This window comes from Onthophagus taurus, chromosome 1, assembly GCF_036711975.1.
Source record: "Onthophagus taurus isolate NC chromosome 1, IU_Otau_3.0, whole genome shotgun sequence".
NCBI classification, from domain to species: Eukaryota; Metazoa; Arthropoda; class Insecta; order Coleoptera; family Scarabaeidae; genus Onthophagus; species Onthophagus taurus.
Window position 1 is genome coordinate 19907313 of NC_091966.1, and position 23616 is coordinate 19930928.

At 34.6% G+C, this 23616-nt stretch overlaps 1 protein-coding gene across 1 annotated transcript; it reads left to right on the forward strand.

The window, feature by feature from the left end:
* The first annotated feature begins 11934 nt into the window (after nt 1–11934).
* Nucleotides 11935–22676, forward strand: LOC111429271 (vanin-like protein 1). Its single transcript, XM_023065145.2, has 6 exons — nt 11935–12301; nt 20899–21553; nt 21605–21709; nt 21784–21978; nt 22032–22263; nt 22328–22676. The coding sequence occupies exons 1-6, from the start codon at nt 12254–12256 to the stop codon at nt 22605–22607; spliced, it is 1515 nt and encodes a 504-aa protein (XP_022920913.1). The 5' UTR covers nt 11935–12253; the 3' UTR covers nt 22608–22676.
* Nucleotides 22677–23616: the final 940 nt, after the last annotated feature.

A 23616-nucleotide genomic window follows, 5' to 3' on the forward strand; every position in this document is an offset into this window, starting at 1 on the left:
TGTTTGAGGGGTATATTTCTTATAGTTATTGAATAATTAACAAAAATTCATTTTGTTCTATCTAAAACTAATGTATGCATTTAAAAGTTAATGTTGCTATGGTGATAACCATACGTACATACTATGACGATAGCTGTTCGGAGTTTTCGGCATTAGCATATTCTCGAAAAACGAGATCATGACATGTAAGCTACTTTTTTCTATCTCTTTTAGTTTCGGAGATAGCCTATGCGGACATCGAAATTGGGACACCCTGTACAAAGGTCGCAGTTATTAAAATCTTCGAGAGAATACAAGCATTTTGATATTAACATACTTTTAACAGTTGAGTTAAATTTCTGGGGATTTAACAATTTGAAATTGTTAGGCAATTTATTGTATAATTTAGCACCTTGAAAATGAACAACCTGTTGTGTTACATTTAATCTATGAGTTGGTAACTCAAGAAGATCTTTATGGAGAGTGTTATAACTATGTAGTTGGCAGTTGGTTGTAAACTCACTCTTATGATTATGAACATAGTTCAAGCACGCCAAGATATAGGTGGTAGGTATAGTAAGTATACAGTGCCTTTGAAACGACAACCTACAAATCTCATTTGTCTTAAGGTTACCAAGGGCACGTACACACCGTTTTTGTAGAAGAAACACTCTTCCCACACGTAGAGCAGAACCCCAAACTGCTATACCGTAGCCTGCAACAGAGTGAAAGCACGAAAAGTAAGCCGCCCTAGCGGCCTCAAGATATTCAAAATGCAAACCCAAAAACTTCACGCTTGATTAATCTCGTTGAAAAAAATTTCATAAATTGGGTTTTCTCATTATTTAGTACCAATCTATTTGCGCTCATCCAATCAGTCACCATGTGCAGAATTTCGGTACTTTTGTTATTAATAAATTCCACTGTACTGTCTCGCACTACTAACGTCGTGTCGGCAAGTCATTAACATATATGTATAATAAAAAGTAAGGGGCCAAGGATAGACTCTTGAGGGACCCCGCAGCCGCATTTCTTCATATTGGAAATTTCTCCATTCCAGTAGACAGACTGATACCTATTGAAGAGGTAAGATTCAATCAGTTTATAGGATGTACCTTTTATTCCATAAAAGTGCAATTTATTTAGAAGTACTCGTAGTGTAGTGTAGTGCCGAAAATTCAAAACAAACGTTCAAAACAAAATACAAATTGATAGGTTCGGGCTCCGGTAACTCAGTGAAGAAGGGAGGGTTCTGATCTAAATAAGGGCGCCACGAACTTAATTCGAAACCTATCAATACAAACCTTTGACCCAGCAAGTCCGAATGCAATGTCAAAGGAACAGAAACAAGTACAAAAGTTGATCAATTTTGTTAATCAAAATAATTGTAATAATAATATAACTAATAAATAATATACCAATAATGATCTTCAATAATAAAAAGTAAAGTTATGAAACCAATTTCTATAAACTTTATAGAAATCTTAATATACATATACAGAATATATACAGAATATCTTAATATACATGGGGTCGCAAATGCCTCCTTAACGAGATATAGCGGGTGAAAGATTCTTTAAAATTAAACATTATCTGCAATAAAAAGCCCTTTTTTAAAAATATTTTCATCGCCACTGCTAATTTTGTCAAACGGGCAGTATTTTCGTGTAAAGTGATCAATTATCTATCAATTGGTCTCTTACAAAACTTTGATTAAAGGAACAGTTTTTGATTGAATTAACAAATTTGCTACAAACGTGTTCTTTCTAAAAAAACTATTGCTTTGTTCAAAGTTTTGAAAGAGACCAATTGATAGATGATCACTTTACACGAAAATACTTCCAGTTTGACAAAATTAGCAGTGGTGTTGAAAATATTTTTAAAAAAGGACTTTTTATTGCAGATAATGTTTAATTTTAAAGAAACTTTGACCCGTTATATCCCGTTAAGGAGGCATTTGGGACCCCATCTATATTAAGACTATTCATCTTAATTTTTGTTGTATTACCTGCCCTAGAAGTCTGTCAGCGGTTTTTTGAATCATCCTGTATATACCGGGTGATTCAGACCACCCGTACCAGGGATTGCAATTTGGAAGAAGTTGTAATAGAAAATATGATAATAAAATCGTATATGAAGAATTCGATGCACCTGTTTTTATCACGCTGGTAACACCGGAAGTTGGTGGTAATGACATCAACTTAAAAATTTTCCAAAATGTCATATGAATTAAGTTTTATCGTAGAATAGGTGTTTCATCATTGTGTAATCATTGTTATTGTTTGTTCAGATTGTTATTTAATTAATTACTTCAGCATTTTTTATAATACATGTTTAGTTATCATTACTGCAATGATCAATAGCACTTAAACGTTGCATTAAATCTAAGAAGAGTTAAAGCAAAAGTTGTTTATTTTTAAAATATCTATTCTATGATAAAACTTAATTCATATGACAACTTGGAAAAATTTTAAGTTGATGTCATTACCACCAGCTTCCGGTGTTATCACCATGATAAAAACTGGTGCATTGGATTTTTCATATACGATTTTATTATCATATATTTTATTGCAACTTCTTAGGTAATCGCGTTTTTGAGAAAAATCCCTGGTACGGGTGGTCTGAATCACGCGGTATATACAGGTGTATCTGAATGACTGCAACAAACTTCAAGGGGTGATTCTTTGGCGAATTTTAAGGGTACTTTCATATATGAACCATGGGCGACTTCGGCTCCCCTAAGAAGCTACACCCCTCCAAAAATGGCGGAAAATTTTGGTTTAACTTATTTTTCTCAAAAACCATAAACGCTAGGAAAATGAAATTTGGGGAATATGTTTAACTCATAATAGGGCACGTTTTGATGCTATTTGTACTTTCAACCTACCCTTCTAAACTACTAAACGTAACCACCCCCGTTCAATTTATGCCTAGATTTTTTTTATGAAGATGATAAATGCATTGGAAAAATTTCATTTAGATAGGCAAAACTATTCTAAAACTTTTTTATCTCTCTGAAGTTCTTCGAAAATTTAATAATTTCTGAGAAAAAAAATAATTAAGCAAACACTAACTGTTAAGCTGTAGGGTTGTTAATCGAAAATTGGATTGAATTTTTAATGAAAAAACCTTAGTGGGCTTTGCAATCTTTGTCAGAAATATTTTTGACGTTTAAATGTCAGTAGTTTTCTTACTATTATTATTATTTTATTTAAAATTTTGAGCGTAAATGCGATAGAACTTTATTCAAAAATTAATTTGAAAAACAATAATAATAGTAAGAAAAACACTGATATTTAAACGTCAAAAATATTTCTAATATAGATTGGAAAGTCCACTAAGATTTTTTCATTAAAAATTCATTCCAACTTTTGATCGATATTTCTTGCAGTTACGACACTGTGTACATAAAGTAAGGAATGAATTCGATAAACATTCGGGGCATATTCTTCCAGAAAAAGTCTGGGACATCTATGTTATTTTTTAATGAGTCTTATTTGCGATAAAATTAAAATGTACAGATATCCCAAAATTGAGATACGATTCCTATGTTGACATTTTTAAATAATAATAAGCGTTTTATAGTTTATACATAATTTACAATATTTTACAATACATGTATACACCCAAACCCTCTACCCTCCTCCCCCATCTCCACGCCCTTACCTACTCGCCTCAATCACCTCCCTCATCCATCTTTTGCCCTCACTCTCTTCCCCCAAAATCTGCTTTCTGTCCATCGTCTCCTCCCTTAGCTCACTACACCCTCTCAGCATGTGTTCCAGCGTCTCCCAATCCTCTCACACAGCCTACACCACCTCTAAACATAGTCCGCCCAGTACCTGTTCCCTCTCTCCGCGTAGCCACAGCGGAATCTGGCCACCAATCTCTTCCCTTCATCATCCCCCTCCATCAACAGATGCTTTGGCAGTTCCTCTGTCACTATCTCCCCATATCTTACATTATATCCCCCTTCCCGCATATGTGACCTACTTTCCTGCCTCTGTATGACCCGTCCCTATCCCGCAGTTTTCTCCACATTTCACCTCTCTCCACTCTTCTGTTGTCGATCTGAGTTAGTTAATATCCCACTCTCCTATAACATCCTTCCCTATCTCGCTGCCCATGTATCAGCCTCCTCTCCTTAATTTCCCTCCAGCACTCTTCCGGGATCGTGCATGGCGGTCTTTCTTCTATCCTTTCCTCGTACTCCACTGCTCTTCTCCCAGCCTCCACCCTTACTGCATCTATTTTAACCTCCTTCCTCGCCAACCCTAGTACTCATCTCCAATACCTTGTTTGTACATCCTCCAGCAATCGTTGTTCTCTCCATTTCCATACTTTTGCGCCGTACATTATTGTGCTCCTCACCAAGCCCTCATCAAATCATCCGCATACGCCCACGCGTGCATCTTTGTTCGTCCTATCACCACTCAACCCATCTGCCCCCCCCCCCCCCCCAAGTCTCTTTTCCAAGTCCGCCGTATCGAGACCACCGAAAAATTAAAAAGCTGTGTTAAAAACTTGCTGTTTTGACTTTTTTTGTCTATATGAAACAAAATAACATTTTTTCGATATATACATATTTATAAATATTGTTCAAAGGTGCAAAATGATTTTTCATTTTTATATCTATGGGTGGTTAATGTAATTTAAATTAGTGGGCGTGGTACATGAGTGTACGAGATGTTTCTACTACGACGGCTTTATATGGACGATACACACATAAAAATCTAATCTAACTTCAAATATTTAAGTTTTCTCAAAATGATATATTTAATTCAAGACACCATATATTTGAAACAAAAATATTTAATTGTATTAAGAATATGAATGTATTTTAAATAAGAAAGTAATATTCTTCAACATTATACTAAATTCAAGTATAATATATTTGAATTGAATACACGTTTTCTTACGTTAAGGAAATAAGAATACTACTTCGAATGAATTTCAAAACCTCAAATAAATTAAACTTATATCTTCAATTTAAATATAATTCTAAAATTAAGAATATCGTATATTTTACACAAGTAAATTTCGTACATATTTATGTATGGATTAGCTCTATCTGATTTAAGTGGGGGTAAACCGCGTCGTTCCTAACACGTTTATGCTTGCAAGTTGTAAGCACTTGTAACGGTTACATGTGCGTTACGTGCATAGCGCGTAAAAATGACCGATAACAGTAATGAGGGACAAACTGTGGAAGTGTGCAGTTCTACTGAAAACTTGTTGCTTTCATGGGGATGTAATAAGGAAACAGTGAAAATTTATCAAAGTGAAAGTTATTAGTGGTCAGCTTTTACAATGTTGTGAGAGGCAATTATCTCTACAACCTTACATGATAATTGTTGGGCCAACAATTGCCACAACAACCACTATATTATTTTGGACAATAACATTGGTTGATATTTTAAAAGCGGTAAAAAGGCGTTCGATATTTTGTTTAAAATATGTCACGCTTTAAATATATCTTATCCAGTACAATGAGAACATTTATATGTATTGTTGCAAAAAGGAGTATATGAAATTCACCTAAACGAAGATAAGGTACCTCCATACATACACGACGTTTTGTCAAAATTGTATAAATAATTTTATATATTGTATAATATAGTTCCCATATAATGAAGTGTGTATATTGTGTTCAGAGATTTTTGTTAGTAGATAAGTATATAACTCATTTAGAGTTTATGCACAATAATGCAGATTATTTTCAATGTCCTTATAATGATTGTTGTAGAGTTTATCATACAAAATACTCTTTCAAACGCCATTACTTACAAAAACATTCGACTAAATCAAACAATTCTTCTAATACATCTACTTGAACTTCAGTTTTTAGTTCAAAAATTACAGCAAAGTTATTAAATGGCAGAAATAATATAAATAATGTGAAAGATGATGCCAAAAATGATTTTCAAACAAAAGAAATGCTCAACGGAGAGCACAATACTGATTCCTTGTTTAAACATATCAACAAAACCCATCAAAATGCTTTACGTTCATTAAAAAATCGTAGCATTCAGCAGATTGCATTAAAAACCCATTTAAAATATTTTTTTCGAAATACCTAATGTATATGATACGATGGTTACTTATCAAAATGATTTTGAAATTTTGATGAAAACATATATCAAAATATAAAAAAGTACCCACATAAACTTATTTTACCAATAGTCTTGTATTTTGATGACTTCCAACCGGGAAACCCTTTAGGAAGTAAAGCCAGCATTTATAAAATAAGAGCTGTGTACTATACTATTGCAACCATACCACCATCATTTATTAATAGACTTGATAATTTATTTTTGGCTTCAATTTTCAAACAGTGTATTTCATACTTGTGTCGCTTCTAGGTGACAACTTAGGTTTACATTCTATACTGGGTTTATGTGAAAGTTTCTCTGCAACAAATTACTGCAGATTTTGTACTGTACTTAAACATGTAACCGGAAACCAAACACATGAGAATGTAACAAGATTATAACGTGCATTTACAACAAAAATTGGGTAACAATTTTCATGTTTATAATAATTTGTATAGTAATATAATGCATGGTTTATTTGAAGGGGTATTTAGATATGATATGGTACTGATACTAACTAAATTTCTTGAAGATAAATATTTTTCCCTTGATCTATTAAATTCACGTGTGCAATATTTTTCCTATGAACGATACGAAAAAAATATTCCCTACATATAAGGATATTAAATATAGGATATAAATAAAGGTTATTAAATATTTTCAGCAGAAATGTTATGTTTTGTACGAAATTTTAAATTTATTGTCCGTGATTTAAATCCAGAAAGTTACGATGTAAGAAAAATGTATCGCATTCTTTGGCAGTGAGAGCACAACTTAAATGTTGCTACAGATTTATGTGTCAACAGGGATTAAATGATGTTGTAGAACATGGAAAAGTATATGATATAGATTTTACTACTATCAATTTTTTAGTCAACTTACATATTGAACTTAAAAATTATATTTGCACCTCCTGGTACAAAATAAATGGTTTCTATTATGATTATAATAGTATTATTTTGTATGAAAACAAAATTGATTTACCAGAACTTTGCAAATTTGATAAAATTTTAGTAAGTAAACTCGATTCATCCGTTTTACTTTTATTTCAAAAATTACGTACTGATAGTTATAGCAATCATTATAAGGCGTACATTGTTCACTTACAATATTCATATCATGTTGTTAAACTATTAGACATTGTTAGAAATCCACCCACTGTGGCTCACATATTAAAAGACAACAAAATGTATGTATCAAATGAATCTACAAGCTAATTTAAAAGTAGTGTTCCAAACGAATACCTTTTGTGGAACAGTCATTTTAAATCGAATTGAAAGAATAAATTTTTTTCTTATCCACCTTTATTTTCAAGATATTCACTCCTAACATATACGAAATAATGTTCCGACAAGCGAAAAAAATCGTTCAAAGAGTCAAATCGAATGGCTGTCATAGTTTTATTTGTATTACGATGTATTTTTACCAAATTTTAGGTTTGTAATAATAGAGTTTTTGGAAGCGAATAAAATAAAAAGGGAGGTCGAACGGAAAAAAATGTATGTATTTTTTCATTTTGCTTTAAAATCATTTTCCACATGGGCTTTTCGTTTGGGACGCTACTTTTGAATGACCTGTATTTAGTTTTTTAATAAGAATGAATAATTTATTTTTATTTTAAATATTTTTTTAAAGTTATGATAGAGTTTTAATACGTATAAGCACTATATTATTTATGGAAGTTCAATATTTCTTATTGTTATTAATAAAACATTTTATTTGAATTTTGTAAATTTTGGGCTTTATTCCTTATCTACTCCTAATTTAAATACACATATACATATACATGGCATATACGTCTCCTTCACACTCTATCAGTTGTTCTGTGATACCTCTCCTCCTCATTTCCTCCCACATCTTTCCTCTATCCACCGTATCAAATGCCGCCTTCAGGTCTATGAACAATGGATACAACTTTCCTCCCTTCTTGTTCAACTCCCTATCTGCCAGGTGTTCAGTATGTACATATGTATTATCAATTCCCTCTTCCCTTCCTGAATCCCGCCTCCTTCATTTCCTCTTCCAATCTCCCTAGGAGTACCGTGGCATACATTTTAAATGTCGTGTCCAACAGGGTGATCCTTCTATAATTGTCCACTACCCCTTTACTTCTCTTTTTATACAGTGGGCATATTATCCCCATCCTCCACCTGTCCGGAAACCTCTCGTTTGATTTAAACACATTTTTAAATAAGAACCCCCATTTTTGTTGCATTTATGGATTCTATGTAAAATTTTGATATTTTCATGTAGTACAACCTGTGTCCATATTCAGCTGTCTTCAAAAAAATTGCAGTTAAGAAAATATTGTTACTATGTTATTTCGGGTAAAAGATAACATGGTTTTATCTTAATATTGTCTACTTAATTAAATGCCGAAACTGAAATCCTTCTTGTACCTGGCAGTACCCCAAACCATTCATAAATTCATGCTGGACCCTAATAATTATTTTTTTACCAACAATAAGTCGTCGAGCGACTCAAGTTTAGTTTTGTAGATGCGGGGATCTTAATGGCCATTCAATTGATTCACATTGAAATGCTACTTCATCAAGATATTGCCTAATCTGAACATAATGTGGTGGTGCATCATTTTGCAAGAACCATGAATTTTCGTCTTGTAACATCGGGTCATTAGCACTGGGAAATTAATTTCTTAAATTGGGGATTATTGTACGTATATTATTGCACGAAATCAAAATATCGTGGACCGTTCAATCTCTCTTCAAAAAAGTAAGGTCCAATGATTTGATTGTTGATAATTCCTGCCTAAACATTATTTTTTTCAGGTTAATGTAAAGGTTGATGCATCTGACAACAAAATGTTTTTGAAGGCCCCTATCTTAGCCATTTATGGCTTTAGACCAAAAATTGTTGGTTGTATTAAAAATTTTTCCTCACTGTAGGACGCTAGTTTTTGCCGAGGATGCACTTTCGTATGTAGAGGTGTTTGATTCTTGTATCAATGTTGCTTCCACATTTAATACAGTTCCTGTATAGGAGCTGTAACGAGCTGAGTAACGTCATAACTTCCTATTTTTGGTGACCTTAGAAGGTTTCAAATAGCGTTACTTTTAAAATCAGCTTGAAAATTGCGCACTGTTGGATTTTTTGAATACCCCACGCGTTGTATGTGTAGAAAATTGATTCTTCTAAATATCTTGGTTTAATTTTCCAGTCAGGAGATTATGACAACCCTTTTTCTTTTGCTTCGCATATAATTATATGACAGCATTTATTGTAAGAAGTAACCCATCAAAACATGGAAGCCAGTTAAATTAACCCCTTTTCGAAATTTTATTGATGTTTTCAGTATGTATATTGAAAACCTTAATCCTCTATCCAAATCCATGAAAATGTACAGGACGTTGTATTTGACATAAAAAAGTTACTATCACTTCCGCCAAAACCGGAAGTGATAAAATGAAAAAGTGAAAATTTTAAAATTGTTCGAGCATTTTGCTAAAGAGCAATTGCTAACAAGTATTATAACTTATAAAGTTATAACAAATATATACAAAATTCGCTATGTATTTTGCACATTTGGACAGCAATTGCCCAGTTTCAGCAGTACTTTGTATAGCAGCACTATAATTTGCATATGATAATATGATAAATGCAATGAAAACCATACAGAATACTTTCCTCTTTTATACGATGAAAGTTTTATCTGTAACTGGAGCGTCTACTTGAACAAAAAAGAGCAATTTCAATGTATATCTCAGAGTCAAGGAGTGTGAATTTTGGAAATTTGACCCGTGACCAGTGGGAGATTGTTGAACTACTGTTAAAGCTTTTAAAACCTTTCGAAGAGATAACAAAAATATCGAGTTCCACATATGTACCTATATCAGATGTGATTCCTAAAACAGTTTCATTAACCAGATACCTAATGAAAGATGCGCTGATTCAAAGAACTGAACACGTTGATTATTTTAGAAAGACGTTAATAGAAAATATGCAAGCCTGTTTTAACTTGGAGGATCTGTGCTTTAACAAGACATATTACTTGTCGATATTTTTAGATCCCCGCTACAAGAAATCCGTAGAGTTGCGCTCAGAGAAGTTCTTACAATTAGGCTTTCTGTAGACGACGAAACAGATGATTCGGATCCAGAAATGAAAGTGGGAATGTCGATTCAGAAACTCATAAACTATTTTGGGCATGTTTTGAAGAATCTTTTTGAAGACCAACTCAAGAATGCCACTACTGAAGAAATCGCCCACTACCATTCACCCATATGAATGGGGTGCTTTGAGTACCAATGAGATTGTATTCGTCATTTTAAGCAAGCTTGCTAAACGATAATCACACCAGCAAGCTCTGTTTGTATTCTGAGGCAGGTTTGATTTATGAAGAAATGCGCAACCGACTTAATCCCAATCGTGCAGAAAAACTAGTTTTTTTCCACTACAATTTGCCCCTTTTGGACTTTAAATATTAATTGAAAAGCCTAACTAATTAACTTCAACATGACATGACTGATTTTTGAAACAAGAGGAATAAGCAAGAAAAATGATCGAGCATACGACAAGAAATTTTCATCAGTCTTTGTCGGAGACAATATTTTGATAGACATTTCAGTTGTGGAACGTGGACGACTAGCTCCTCGAAACATATTAACTGTTATAACGTAACAAGTTCATCCAAATATATTTTCTTTTGCGACTAATAACGACACGCTGGATAGGTTAGGTATATTCAAAAAATCAATTTCAACTAGCTCCTAACAAGTTTATAAATGTAACTGATGTTCCCAACAAGAAAGTGACAGTTCGATAAGAAGCAATGATTTGATCGGGATCAAAGCAAGGCTTTGTAAAATGTAATTGTTTGAATGCTTATAGTCTAAATGCCATAACAGTAAACCATGTAAAATATATAAGTTAAAAAAAACAATTTATGTGTTTACAGTATTCATATAGATATTAAGACGATGCAGGTAACAGATATACCTGGTTATACAAAGAATTTAGTTCGTTGTGGTGATGCCTATAGTTCGTTTTTTTTTTCTATAATACTTGTCAAGGTAAATTTCTTAGCGTTTCTGTTGGTATTACCTAGGACCCTTATAAAATGTATGTTGTTTTCCTGATTTTTCATTGATTGAGCAGTTTAATCTTCGTCAAATTATAACCGGCGTTCAAAAAACGGGCGTTCTTAAACACATTGTTTCAGGACCGATCATCTCGTGATCTTTGGATGAGTTTTAGGAAATTGGGTGTTGTCAAAAATAAGACTCAAGTATTTACTGATACTGGTTTTGATGTTGACACTATTAATAATTTCCTTCTCAGCACTCATGTGGAATCAAATGAACCTCTGTTGGTATGGATCGCATAAGTGTTAAAATGCTATATTGTGTTGTCCTGTAATTTTGCCATTCTTGTGCCATATAATTAACTATTCCATTGACAAACACTGTCCAGAAACTTCCGGGGTGTAAACCACTAGTAATTGTCTATTTGGTGAGTAATAATACTCTTGAAAAGATAATTCAAGGCAAGAACTCCAGTGACAACACGTCTATCCACTCTTGCTGTTTATCAAAAACTGTTCCCAAACAATACCTCTTGTTTTCGACTTGCTGACTAGATATAACCAGTTAAGTTTACCCACAACGTAAAAATATCGGACAATGTCTGGATTCGGATATTGCGATTAACATATCTATAAAGAAGGTTAAGGTTTGCAACAAAAATTAATTATAGGAATCTTTCATATGACTTATAAAATATATCATAGGTTCATTACTTACAACAAGATGGCACTAATAAATTTAAATCTTCTATTTGTCATTATTTATGAGTTAGGTATATTATCATTTCTTATCTTATTTTCATATTATCTTCATGTGCGTTTTTAGTACTTTGTTCGAAAATGTAATTGAGAATATTATTTAATAACAATATCGTTTGGTACTTTGACCTTATTAGGCGATTAAAATGAGTCGGTTAAAAAATTAATGTAATCGATTTAATCGTGGATTATCTGCTTATTATTACTTAGTTAATGTATGTAAACTAAGCGCAGCAATTTTTTTCGACGACATTTAAAGATAATCACGTATTAGTGATAAATAAAAGTGGGAATAACATTTTGTGGGTTATATATAAATAATAAAAATCGGTTATTTAATAGCAATTAGAGGTAGAGTGCGACAAAAAAATAAGGAGGAAAAATGATTGTTTGTCGATTATTTTTTATTTTTGTTGTTTTCATCCAAACGGTAAGTTTTTTTAATTCAAATTTTTAAAAAGTCGTGCAATCTAAAAATGATTGTTAATCCAAACATTTCTATATTTTCTTATTATAGTTCATATGTTGATAATGAAAAATCAAAATTCTTACCTAGAACTTTGAAAATGTCTTCTTTAATAACTTTTTTCTGGAAATTTCGATAATATTGTCTTATAGTTTTAACATCTCATCATAAACTAGAATCTATATACTTGCATTTAACATACATATCATAATTCTAAAAAATACAGCTGGTATATATTTTTTTAATTTCACACTAGTATAACTAGTGTAACAAAAGTTTACAAATTCCGATAAACTTTTGGACCAGACCAGATGACACCGATTCTCAACATAATTTGATGCGCTGAATACGAATTTTCAATCTGTTTGTCAAGATTGGTTATTTATTTGATTTTGAGTTTCTTTAAATTGTTTTAAACTGACACTCTGTTAAAAAGTAAAGATGAATTAAGAAAAATTTTACAAAATGTTCAATGAAAAAACTATTTAGAATACCACTTCAATTGTATTCAAATGTTCTGATTGTATTTAAAAGCAGGTAAAGGCGGTAAAACTGGCAAAATAATAACAAATGCGCTAGCACACGAGAATTTGCTTTACTTATCTACATTACTACTACTGTTTTATAATGATGGGCATAATCGAGATATGAATAATCGATTAATAATCGACTATAGGAAAAATAATTCGGGGATTTACTGACTTCTCTGAATCTCTTATTTTAATTAATACTTAATTCAAATAGAGCCTCAAATGATTAAGATAAATTTTGACTTAATTACATGTCAAAAATGTGACAGGTAAACAAAAGTATATAATATAATATATGGTAGTGGCGTTTTTATCAGTTATAAAATATCATGTGTGATTTATTCGGGGGTAAATACACAAGAGCTTGACTTTTAATCGGATAATTTTATTTTTACACGAAAGTTTTGTTACCATGGAAATAACTCGAAATCAAAAGCATGATAAAATCGCGACAGCTTTAGCTGGAGCGATTTTATCTTTTGATTTTGATTGAGAGTTATTTCCAAAGGGTAACAAAACTTGAGTGAATTAAAAATAAAATTATCCTGATTTAAAATCAAGCTCGAGCGTATTTTAGGGAGATTAATATACGACAATTGCACGATTTATCAACAATTTTTAATTATTTATTAACTATTTTTGACTTAATTATAGTTGTCAAAAATGTGACGTAAACAAAAGTATATATATGGTAGTCGCGTTTTAATCAGTTATAAAATATCACGTGTGATTTATTCAGTTGAAAAACCTAGGTAACTTTTATCCACTTAGAAATTCACGTTATTGGTCGAAATTTTAAACGATCGTTCCTCTGATTGGTTGTATATTATTGGAGTGCATTAATCAGTTGAAAAACCTAGGTAACTTTTATCCACTTAAAAAATCACGTTATAGGTCGAAATTTTAAACGATCGTTACTCTGATTGGTTCTATATTATTGGAGTGCATTAATCGATTATAAGCAATCAACCAGACAACACGTCTGTCCTTGCGTTTTGATTTTTAAAAAAAGTTTAAAATTATTTATTTACTACAACTCTTCGCAAATCTACGCTTAATTCTTGTATTCATTAATAGTTTTTTAATATTAAGTAAAAAAAGAATGATTATTGTAGTGGATGGTTGGTCGAGCGAATTTAAAGTAAAACAGGTACACTCTCTGATTTGGTTGGACTTCTTCCATTTTCCTACCTGTATGTCTTCGGTCTTAATCCTTCTTCTGTTCTTCTCTCGTTCTTTCGAATTTTCGATACACGTAATCATGATCAGGTATCAATGATTTTTCACTTCGGGGCAACGTATCACTCAAATTACGAGCAAAAATCAATTGGGCTGGCGATACACCGCATTTTAATGGCGTATTTCTGAATGCCAACAAACTCAAATAGATGTCTTTATTTTTCTGTAGTATCATCTTTACAGTTTGTATCGCCCTTTTGGTGAGTCCGTTACTTTTTGGGTATTTCGGGCTACTGGTACATAATATGTTTAAACTCATATGTTGTCGCAAAGTTTGCAAAATGGTGGTTCTTATATTGTGGGCCGTTGTTAGATTTCACTACCTTTGGTGTATCAAATCTTGCAAAGATCTTTTTCATTTCTTCTATTACATTCTTAGTGTAGCGTACACAGCCTACCTTCACATAGAAATTATAACTTTTATCAAATTACCCAAATTGCTATGTTACCATTTTGTTGATATTTCGATGTAAATTTATTCGGAGGTAAATACACAAGAGCTTGACTTTTAATCGGATAATTTTATTTTTACACGAAAGTTTTATTACCATGGAAATAACTCGAAATCAAAAGCATTTTGCAAGGCAGTTTAAAAACTGCCTTGCAGCCCCTACTAGCGACCCGTTATATTTTTCCTTTGGATTTGTGAAGGACGGTTTGTGTAAGGGTGCGTTTACGTTGGAGCTGCGATAAACGATACTAGCAAAACAACGAAATTGTTGTCATAGTTTTATATGCAGGTGTTTATATTGGAGCGACGCGTTGTCACACGCTTGACAGCCGACTAACGATAAGAGTGACGCTAATAGTATTCTTTATTTTCTTTGCTATTATCAGGTGTGGTCGGCATGGATATCGACTGTTTAATTAGTGAAATTTTTGTTAGATTCCCCTTGTGGGACCAAAAAGATAAAAATCACCACAACAGATTTGTTCTGACAAATCATTTTCAATTCATTTTGCGCAGCTCTTATCGGTACTCTCATTGCTGCTCTTATCGTTTATGGCAGCTCTCGTTCCAATATAAACTCCTGCATATAAAACTATGACAACAATTTCGTTGTTTTGCTAGTATCGTCGCTATTATCGTTTATCGCAACTCCAATGTAAACACACCCTAAGGCTTTAGTTATTCTTTCTTAACTAAGAAAATTTAAACGAAAAAGCAGCGAATTACATTCTATATTCTTTATCAATTGTCATATTTGACTTCCAACAGTTATATTTTCATTATTAATATAATTTTTTACAATGGTGGATGCTACTATCGGCGACAATTTTGATTTGGACATTATTACGAAATTTACTTTACCGCCTTTTTGGACTTCAAATCCAGCAGCGTGGTTTACGATTATTGAATCACAATTCGTTTTGTCACGGCTGCAAAACGATAAAACAAAATATCATTTAGTTCTAACTCATCTTCCAAACGATGTCATCACATTAATTTTAGACGATATTCAAAATCCCCCAGTAGATAATTTGTATATGTCACTCAAAAAAATTTTGATTGTCAGACTTTTTTTAGTGAAGAGAGACGTCTCGATGACTTGCTGTCAAATTCTCAAATGGGTGATCAAAAGCCGTCAGAATGTTATAGATCAATGTTGGCTACTGCCGGCGGTTCACAGGTAGTCAGCAGAGAATTGCTATTGAGGCTTTGGCAAAAAAAAAATCCCGAAGGTGATATCAGTTGCTTTGTTATCTTCTGGCAAAAATGATGTTGCTGACCTTTTGTCAATTGTGGACAAAATATGGGAAGCTCTGCAACTTTCACCCAATTCAACTTCACCCAATCCAACTTACATACCCGAAATTCATAAAATTTCGTCTAATTCCTCTCTCGCGACTCGTTCCCAAGAAGATATAACAGCATCTCTTCAAAACCTTTCAGTCACTATTCAAGCCTTATCCCAACGACTTTCGTCTCTAGAAGATAAAATGTCTTTAGTAAATTTCAAACGTGATGACAACAATATACCCCTCCAATGCTGTCGTAGTTGCCATCACTCCAGAAGTAGATCGCGCTCCTCATCCCAACATTCGAGTGGTAGGTCAAATTCCTCTGCGCCTTCTGATATATGTTGGTATCACCATAAATTCACAGATAGGGCGGAGAAATGCCAAGGATCTTGGTGTAAATTTTCCACATCGTTCAACAATAAAACAAATAATTTGTCCCACCAAAAAAACTAATACCCAGTTTCAATAGAAAACCATCTTTTTCCAAATTCAAAATTTCGCCAAAATGGCAATCCCAATTTTCAATCAATCCTACAAGTTCACGTCTTTTCATTTTCGACAACCAAAATAATCTAAATTTTTTAATTGACACTGGAGCCGATGTTTCTGTATTACCTTTTAAATTTTATTCAAATCGAAAACAAGATACCATCGCTTCGCTTTCCGCTGCCAACGGTACAACAATTAAAACCTACGGCAAAAACCAACTAACAGTTTCATTAAATCTAAGAAGGAATTTTTCTTTCATTGGATTTTTAAAAAGAGTTTAAAATTATTTATTTACTACAACTCTTTACTTAGCTTTGGTTTTATTCATTTCTATAAATTTAAGTTTTTGTAAAACTTTTCGTATACTGTTTTCAGTAAATATTTGAGAAATGTTCTCCAATGTTATACTTAATTGTCGTATCCACTCACGGCCCAAAATTGGTTTACGGTCAGTGTCTACTATATATAAATTTAAATTTTTTTGTATGCTTTTATACAATCAACAGGTGCGTAACCAACGACGTCCAACATCTTTTTACACTATGTAATTAATTTTAAATCAAAATATTATTGAATTGGGAAAGAAATCTTTAAATATTGTATTATTTATAATGTTTACCACTGCACCACTATCTACTTCAAAATCGAGCATTTTACGTTGGAATCATAAGCTTATCCCTGTAAATTGTATGTTCTAATCTTACTTGTAATATTTCTTCAATTTGGTTCGTAGACTCTTCTTTTTTGCTCTTCGGACGAACCTTCCCCAGGTGACCTTTTACCTTACATTTAGAACAAATCGTTTCAATATGTTTACCTTTACTTGCTAAACGTGAAGGACATCCACATCTGTAACAAGATTTTATTTTTTTAGTTTCACTGTTTGTATTAGGTTTAACAAAATGTTTTTACACTTTTAACAGCTGCAGTTGTAAATGAAACGTTGCTTCTTTGTAATTGAGCAGCATCTCTTGCCGAAGTTTCCATACTGATAGCTATTTCTAGCCCCCTTTCAATGGTGAGATCCTTAACTTCCAGTAATCGGCTCTGTATATTCTGATTCCGTAAACCAAAAACAAATTGATTATGAAGTCCTTTTGCCCAACGTTGTAATGACACTAAATAATCTTGGGCACTCTCTCCATCGTTCTGTTTACGTTGTAAAAACGTAAAGATTTCAGCTATTTCTAATGGCTCGGGATTGTAATGACGTTTCATTCCTTGTATTAATTCATCATATGTTTTATTGCTTGGATTTACTGGAGATAGTTTATCGCACAATACATCATAAGCATCTGCTCCCATGTAATGTAAAAGATAAGCAGCTTTTTTTCTGCAGGCACTTGGAATACGTTCAAAGCGCTTTCTAAACGCATTAATTAAACGCATTCGAATTTTTTTGTAGTATCATACGTTTCGATCGAAAATACTCATTTTGTATGTGCTTTAAAGAAAACGAGTGTTTATGGACTCACGGGTAGGTACTTGTACTTGTTTAGGTTAGAATTCCCTCGAACGTATTTTCTTCTTTTATTCTATCTCCTTCTGAAGTTCTCGCAGTGGATTCTTTTTCTCTCGTCGCCAACTGTTGTGTTTGTAAAATAAACCAACAGGGTGATTTGACAAAATAACTTTATTGCTTCCAATTGTAACATTTATAACTACATTACATTACATTGCATTGACTATATATCGGGTAGGCGGACCAACCAACCTTGCACCGCGACCCTAAGGATCTATTCTACCCCGATAGATATCGTTATCAAATTTCACCGTGCAGTCCAATGCTCTTAACGAATATTAATGTTCGTTAAGAACACCTCGCTCGGCGAAAGGTCATTCAGATCCCTTGAGGAGATAAACTGCGACCCAAAAATCGAGAATCTGATACGGTTAACGGCAGGGCAGTGGCATAAAACATGCTCAACCGTCTCTACTTCCTCCGCACATAGTTGGCATTCAACATCGTCGGCTAAACCTAACAAGTTGAGGTGTGCTTTTAATCGGCAGTGCCCAGTAAAAACATCCATTAGAATTTTTATGCTACTACGGGCAAGTCCTAAAATATTCCCGGGTTTGACAGTGGCGATGTTAATAAACACCTTAGCATGTCTCATTCCAGGAGAACTGGTCCACAGCAGGCGAAGTCTCTCTTCAGCCCACAGTCCAATCCTATATTTGGCCATCGCAAATGATACCAACTGCTGGTTCCGGCCCCACAAACGCTTCAGCGCTGCCATCTCGTGCTTGCATTGATAGCACAGTATCAGTGCTTATAATGTCTTTCGCGGCCCATTGGTAGGACATGTCGGAACAGTTTTGAGCGTATTGCTTAAATCTGTAAATGGTTGTTCTAGCCACTTTCTCTATATGCAAATGCAGAGAAGATAGACCAAGCAGAACCTCCATTGCTAGAGTTGGCGTGTGCCTATCGCACCAGAGATTGCCAATCCAGCTACTCGTTGAATTCGTGAAAGTTTACTGATAACTGAAGTCTGTCGGACTTTCCTATACCAGGCTGCTGCTCCGTATGTGATCATAGGTCTAACCACAGTCACTTACACCCACTACAGTCTTTCAGGGGTAAGACCCCAATTTTTTCCACAAAGACTGCGACAAGTCCACAAGGATAGTCTAGCTTTGTGCAAAACTCCCTGCAAATGTCCATTCCATGACAGGGTTTGTTGACAGGGATTACTCCTAGATATTTGACTTCTTTTGAGAAAGGAATTTCTTCATCTTGGATAGTTGGGCGGATTAGTCCATCTAACTTTCGTTTCCTGGTGAAGGGCACAACAATTGTCCTTACACCAAACGCAAATGGTATCTAGGGACACCTGGAGGACTTTAGATATCCTCGGCAAATAGGTTCCTTTGACCATAACGACAATGTCATCAGCATAAGCTTGTATTTCCTCACCAACGGCTTCGACTATCGCAATCAGATCGTCAACTAGGAGGGATCAAACCAGGGGAGCCACCCCTCCCTGCGGGCAGCCACCTCCCGGCCTGAAGCGTATGGTATCACCGTGGAGTGAAGTAGAAACTATTCTACTATCTAGCATATTGCGGATCCAACCCACTATAATTGCTTCCACTCCCCTGTCAAGAGCAGCTCTTTCAAGAGATTGTGGTATTGTGTTGTTGAACGCTCCCTCTATATCCAGAAACGCACAAACCAAGATTTCTTTATCCTGCAACGTCCTGGATCTCTACCAACTATGTTGTGTAGAGCCAATTCTGCTGATTTTCCCGCTTGATAAGCATACTGGTGGCGACTTAGTGGACCAGATACCAATGGCACCGTACGGATATACCGTTCCAGAACTTTTTCAAGGGTTTTCAGCACAAATGATGTTAGGCTGATGGGTCGAAAGGCATTAGAAGTAGGGACCGAACGGCACGCTTTGGGTATGTAAGATACCGTTACCTTAGTCCATTCTGCCGGCACATATTTCCAGGCGACACTCGCTCTGAAAATTTTTACCAAAATTGGCAACAACAAAGACCTCCCCTGCTGTAACAAAGCAGGAAAGATATTGCCTTCTCCAGGCGATTTGAACGGCTTAAACGTTTGAATTGCCTGGTCCACGGATGTGTAAGTGACGACTTTTCTAGCCACACTCCAATCCGTATTTGAGGGGCGCTTTGCCTTGCAGGAATAGCCCGCTGTGGCATTATCAGCCCTCATCATCAGGCTTCCTGGGAAGTGAGTCTGCACGAGAGGCTCTAACGAGGCTCTGCTAGAGTCCGTAAAACTACCGTCAGGCCGCCTAAGTGTGCCCAGGGGTAGTGCCGGATCTCTAGCGAGAATCTTATGAATTCTTGCACTGCTGGGTGTGTCTTTCACTCCCTCACAGAACCTCCTCCAAGACTCTCTTTTTGCCTTACGATTAATAACTAACAGATGTTACTAACGTATGTTGTTCGCCTAATGTACGCTTCTTTTTTACAACATTTCGTTTCCAGGATTCTGGGTGTCATATCCTTTTCTTCCCTTTAACCATAGGGTTGCTCTCTTCAGTATTAACCTATTTTTTTGGGAGATATTCAATAACATGCATTCAGTATATAACTGATAACCACTTACCCTGCTTGCGAAAAGCCAACATCATTATTGTTCATATGTTCATTGTCGCTACTAGATGATTCAATTTCTGTCTCGGGAATATAGCCGCTTTTTACGAATCCTCGAAGGGTTCGCCAGGTTCACTGTCACTGTCTATTTTGTTCAACTTTAATCTACTGCAACAACCACATCGTAACCGCATGGAGAAAATACCAGGTGGCTCCTGGAGCTACCCCATTTTTGCACCGAAACAACACAACAGGTAGCTCCTTTCAACGTTCTGCAGTCGTATTAAGCTGTGGAACTGCCTGGTTCTTGCACGAATCTGTTGAGCATAGTTTTTGAACACCAAAATCAATGAAAAAGTCAAATTCCCCCAAAAGTGGAGCTACCTGGTTTTTGCACCCAGCCCTTCAATTTTTAAAAATGTCGCGGAAATGATTTTTTGAATATTTCTTTTTTAATATATATTTGTAATTTTTTCTTTAAAGTGTCTTTCATCAAACGAAACCCACTACACAGCGGCGGTAATTGAGTACAACTTCTCAAATTCAAACTCAAACCAAAACCAAACCTCTGAAGATCGCACCAATGAAATAATAAACGACTTCGTAAATTTAATCGCATCGGAATCTTCAAAATCATTCGATATAATCGTCCTTCCAGAATCCGTAATCACCAACGGAATCCGTACTCGCCAAGATTTAATCGATCTCTCCCCCTTAATCGCAACAGGAAACAACCCGTGTAATAACCCAAAATTATTCCCGGATTATTACCGAACGTTATCATGTTCGGCTGCAAACTTTAACACCTACATTGTTGCAAACGTTGTCGAAAAATCTTTATGTGAACGCGAACCTTGTGCTTCGGATGGATACGATTTATACAATACTAACGTGGTGTTCGATCGAGCCGGAATTGTGGCGGCTAGATACCGGAAGTTTCATCTTTTTGGTGAATATCAGAAAAATGTTACGGAAGAAGTTGATTTAACCACTTTTAAAACCGATTTTGGGATTAATTTTGGAACTTTTATTTGTTTTGATATTTTATTCGAGGAGCCAAGTTTATGGTTAACTAGAAATGGGACGAAACATTTGGCGTTTCCGTCGATGTGGTTTTCAGAAGCCCCATTTTTAACCGGTATTAATTAATTAATTTAATTATTGTTGATATAATTTCCAATTTTTGTAGCATTGCAAGTTCAAAATATGTTTGCTGTGACCACTAACAGTGTTTTATTGGCTTCCGGAGCGAATTATCCTGCAATTGGTAGCGGAGGATCAGGTTTTTACATTGGTATAAATATATATATATATCTATGTATATAAATTAACAGAAAAATTCTTAATTAATATTTATTATCTTAATAGGTATTGAAGGCCCCAAAAACATTGGAATCGTCTCCGAAGATGGAAATAAAATCTTTATTGCCGACCTCCCTAAAGATTTAAATGGTAATTTCCCAAGAAACACTCAAAACAACCAAAGAAAAAAATCTGTGGAGGAAATCGATCAAGTTGCGAAAAGCTTGGATGGATTTTATTTAAAAAGGGATCAATTAGATGGTAATACACCCTTTTAATACATCTTAATCATCTTTTAATTATTACTGTTTCAGTTTATACAACACATTTAATAACGGAAAATATCAACTCGACATATTGCCACGAAGATTTCTGCTGCAAATTCATCGTCGAGTTTACAAAAACTGGGAATTCTTTAAAAAGTTATTATTATAGAATATTTATTTATTCCGGCGTTCGAACTTTCGATGGAGTTTACAACGGAGGCGTTGAAGTTTGCGCTGTTAGTTTTTGTAGCGATACTTCTTTGGAATCTTGTGGAAGACGGTGAATAATTCCCACTTTCTTATCATTAAGGCATTATTAAACGAATTTTTTGCCTATATTTTAGGATAATTCCGTACGAAGACATCGAATGGAACTTGATTTTCAAAAGTATTGAAATAACCGGTAGTTTTGATGATTCGAAACGGAAGCAACAATATCCTAATAGCTTATTAAGCGATTTGGAGCCTTTAGAAACCGTTGAATACGCTTGGGAAAGAAGTGATGAAGCAAACTTGTTGAGTAATGGAAAAATTGAACGGAAAATTAAATTATTGAGTTCTCAAGAACGATTATTGACGTTTGGAATTTATGGACGGGATTTTACCAGAGATAGTGCCCCTTGAGAATTGATAATTAGCAGATTAAGATTATTGTATTGGAATGTTACTGAATAAAGCACAGTCGATATAGTATTTATATCACATCATTAACTAGAACTTTCGAGTTAAGTCGTGCGTCTTTTGAAAAAGTGACGAAAACTGTAAAAATGTTGACCATAAATACATAAAAAGATTTAATTGTCAACTAAGTTGTTTTTGTCAAATATGGGTGGAGGAGGTTCTTTGAGTTTACTAGCATCTTCCATGCGAGCCTGAATTCTCAGTCGTCTTCTCTATTCATGTTATTCCCATGAATCTCTATCGCCTCTCTCGTCATTCTTTGGAAGTAATGTTCGGTTTTTGCTAGCACTTTAGTTTTGTCGAACTCCGTGGTGGGTCCTCGTTTGTGGCAATGCTCCGCGACTACAGATTGTTGGATTTTATTCAGTCGGACGACCCTCTGGTAACGTAATACTTCCCGCAATTGCACGATAGCCGATAGACAGTTGTCATCCCAGCCATAAATTGTTCAATGCTCAATCATTAGTACTGTGCTAGATGTTTCTGCAATTAGTTTTTTCCTTTTTTTACCCTTTGGCTGAGGGTGGGTTTGAGATGAGGATGGTGATGATACAGTTGGCAATATGCCAGCCGTTTGTAGACTAACATCAGGAATTAATAATGTGCTAGTCGAGTGTTGATCGTCAGATGACTGAGCAAATCATAAGGAAATTTACATTCCCTTACAGTCGGGCTCCATGTCCCCAGCCCCCCCACATCAGCATATCTAAATTTTGCAAACGCCATTTGTTTGTGCTACGTTTGTGCTCGTTTGTGCCGCAAACGAGACGATTTGTGCTGCTTTGGTTCGTGAGATATTTGCGTTTTTTGTAGGTGGGGCTGGAGACATGCCAGCCCCCCCACTATCGAATTTAAAATTTCTTTTCATGGTAATCGTTTAAGCTGTTTTGTGCCGTAAACGCGGTCGTTTGTGCTGCTTTCGTTCGTGAGATATTCGAGTTTTTTGTAGGTG

Coding starts and splice junctions, on each gene's coding strand:
- LOC111429271 (XM_023065145.2), top strand. CDS start 12,254: ATGATTGTTTGTCGATTATTTTTTATTTTTGTTGTTTTCATCCAAACG. Junction 12,302..20,898: donor TTGTTGTTTTCATCCAAACG/GTAAGTTTTTTT, acceptor TTTTCTTTAAAG/TGTCTTTCATCAAACGAAAC. Junction 21,710..21,783: donor AGGATCAGGTTTTTACATTG/GTATAAATATAT, acceptor TTATCTTAATAG/GTATTGAAGGCCCCAAAAAC.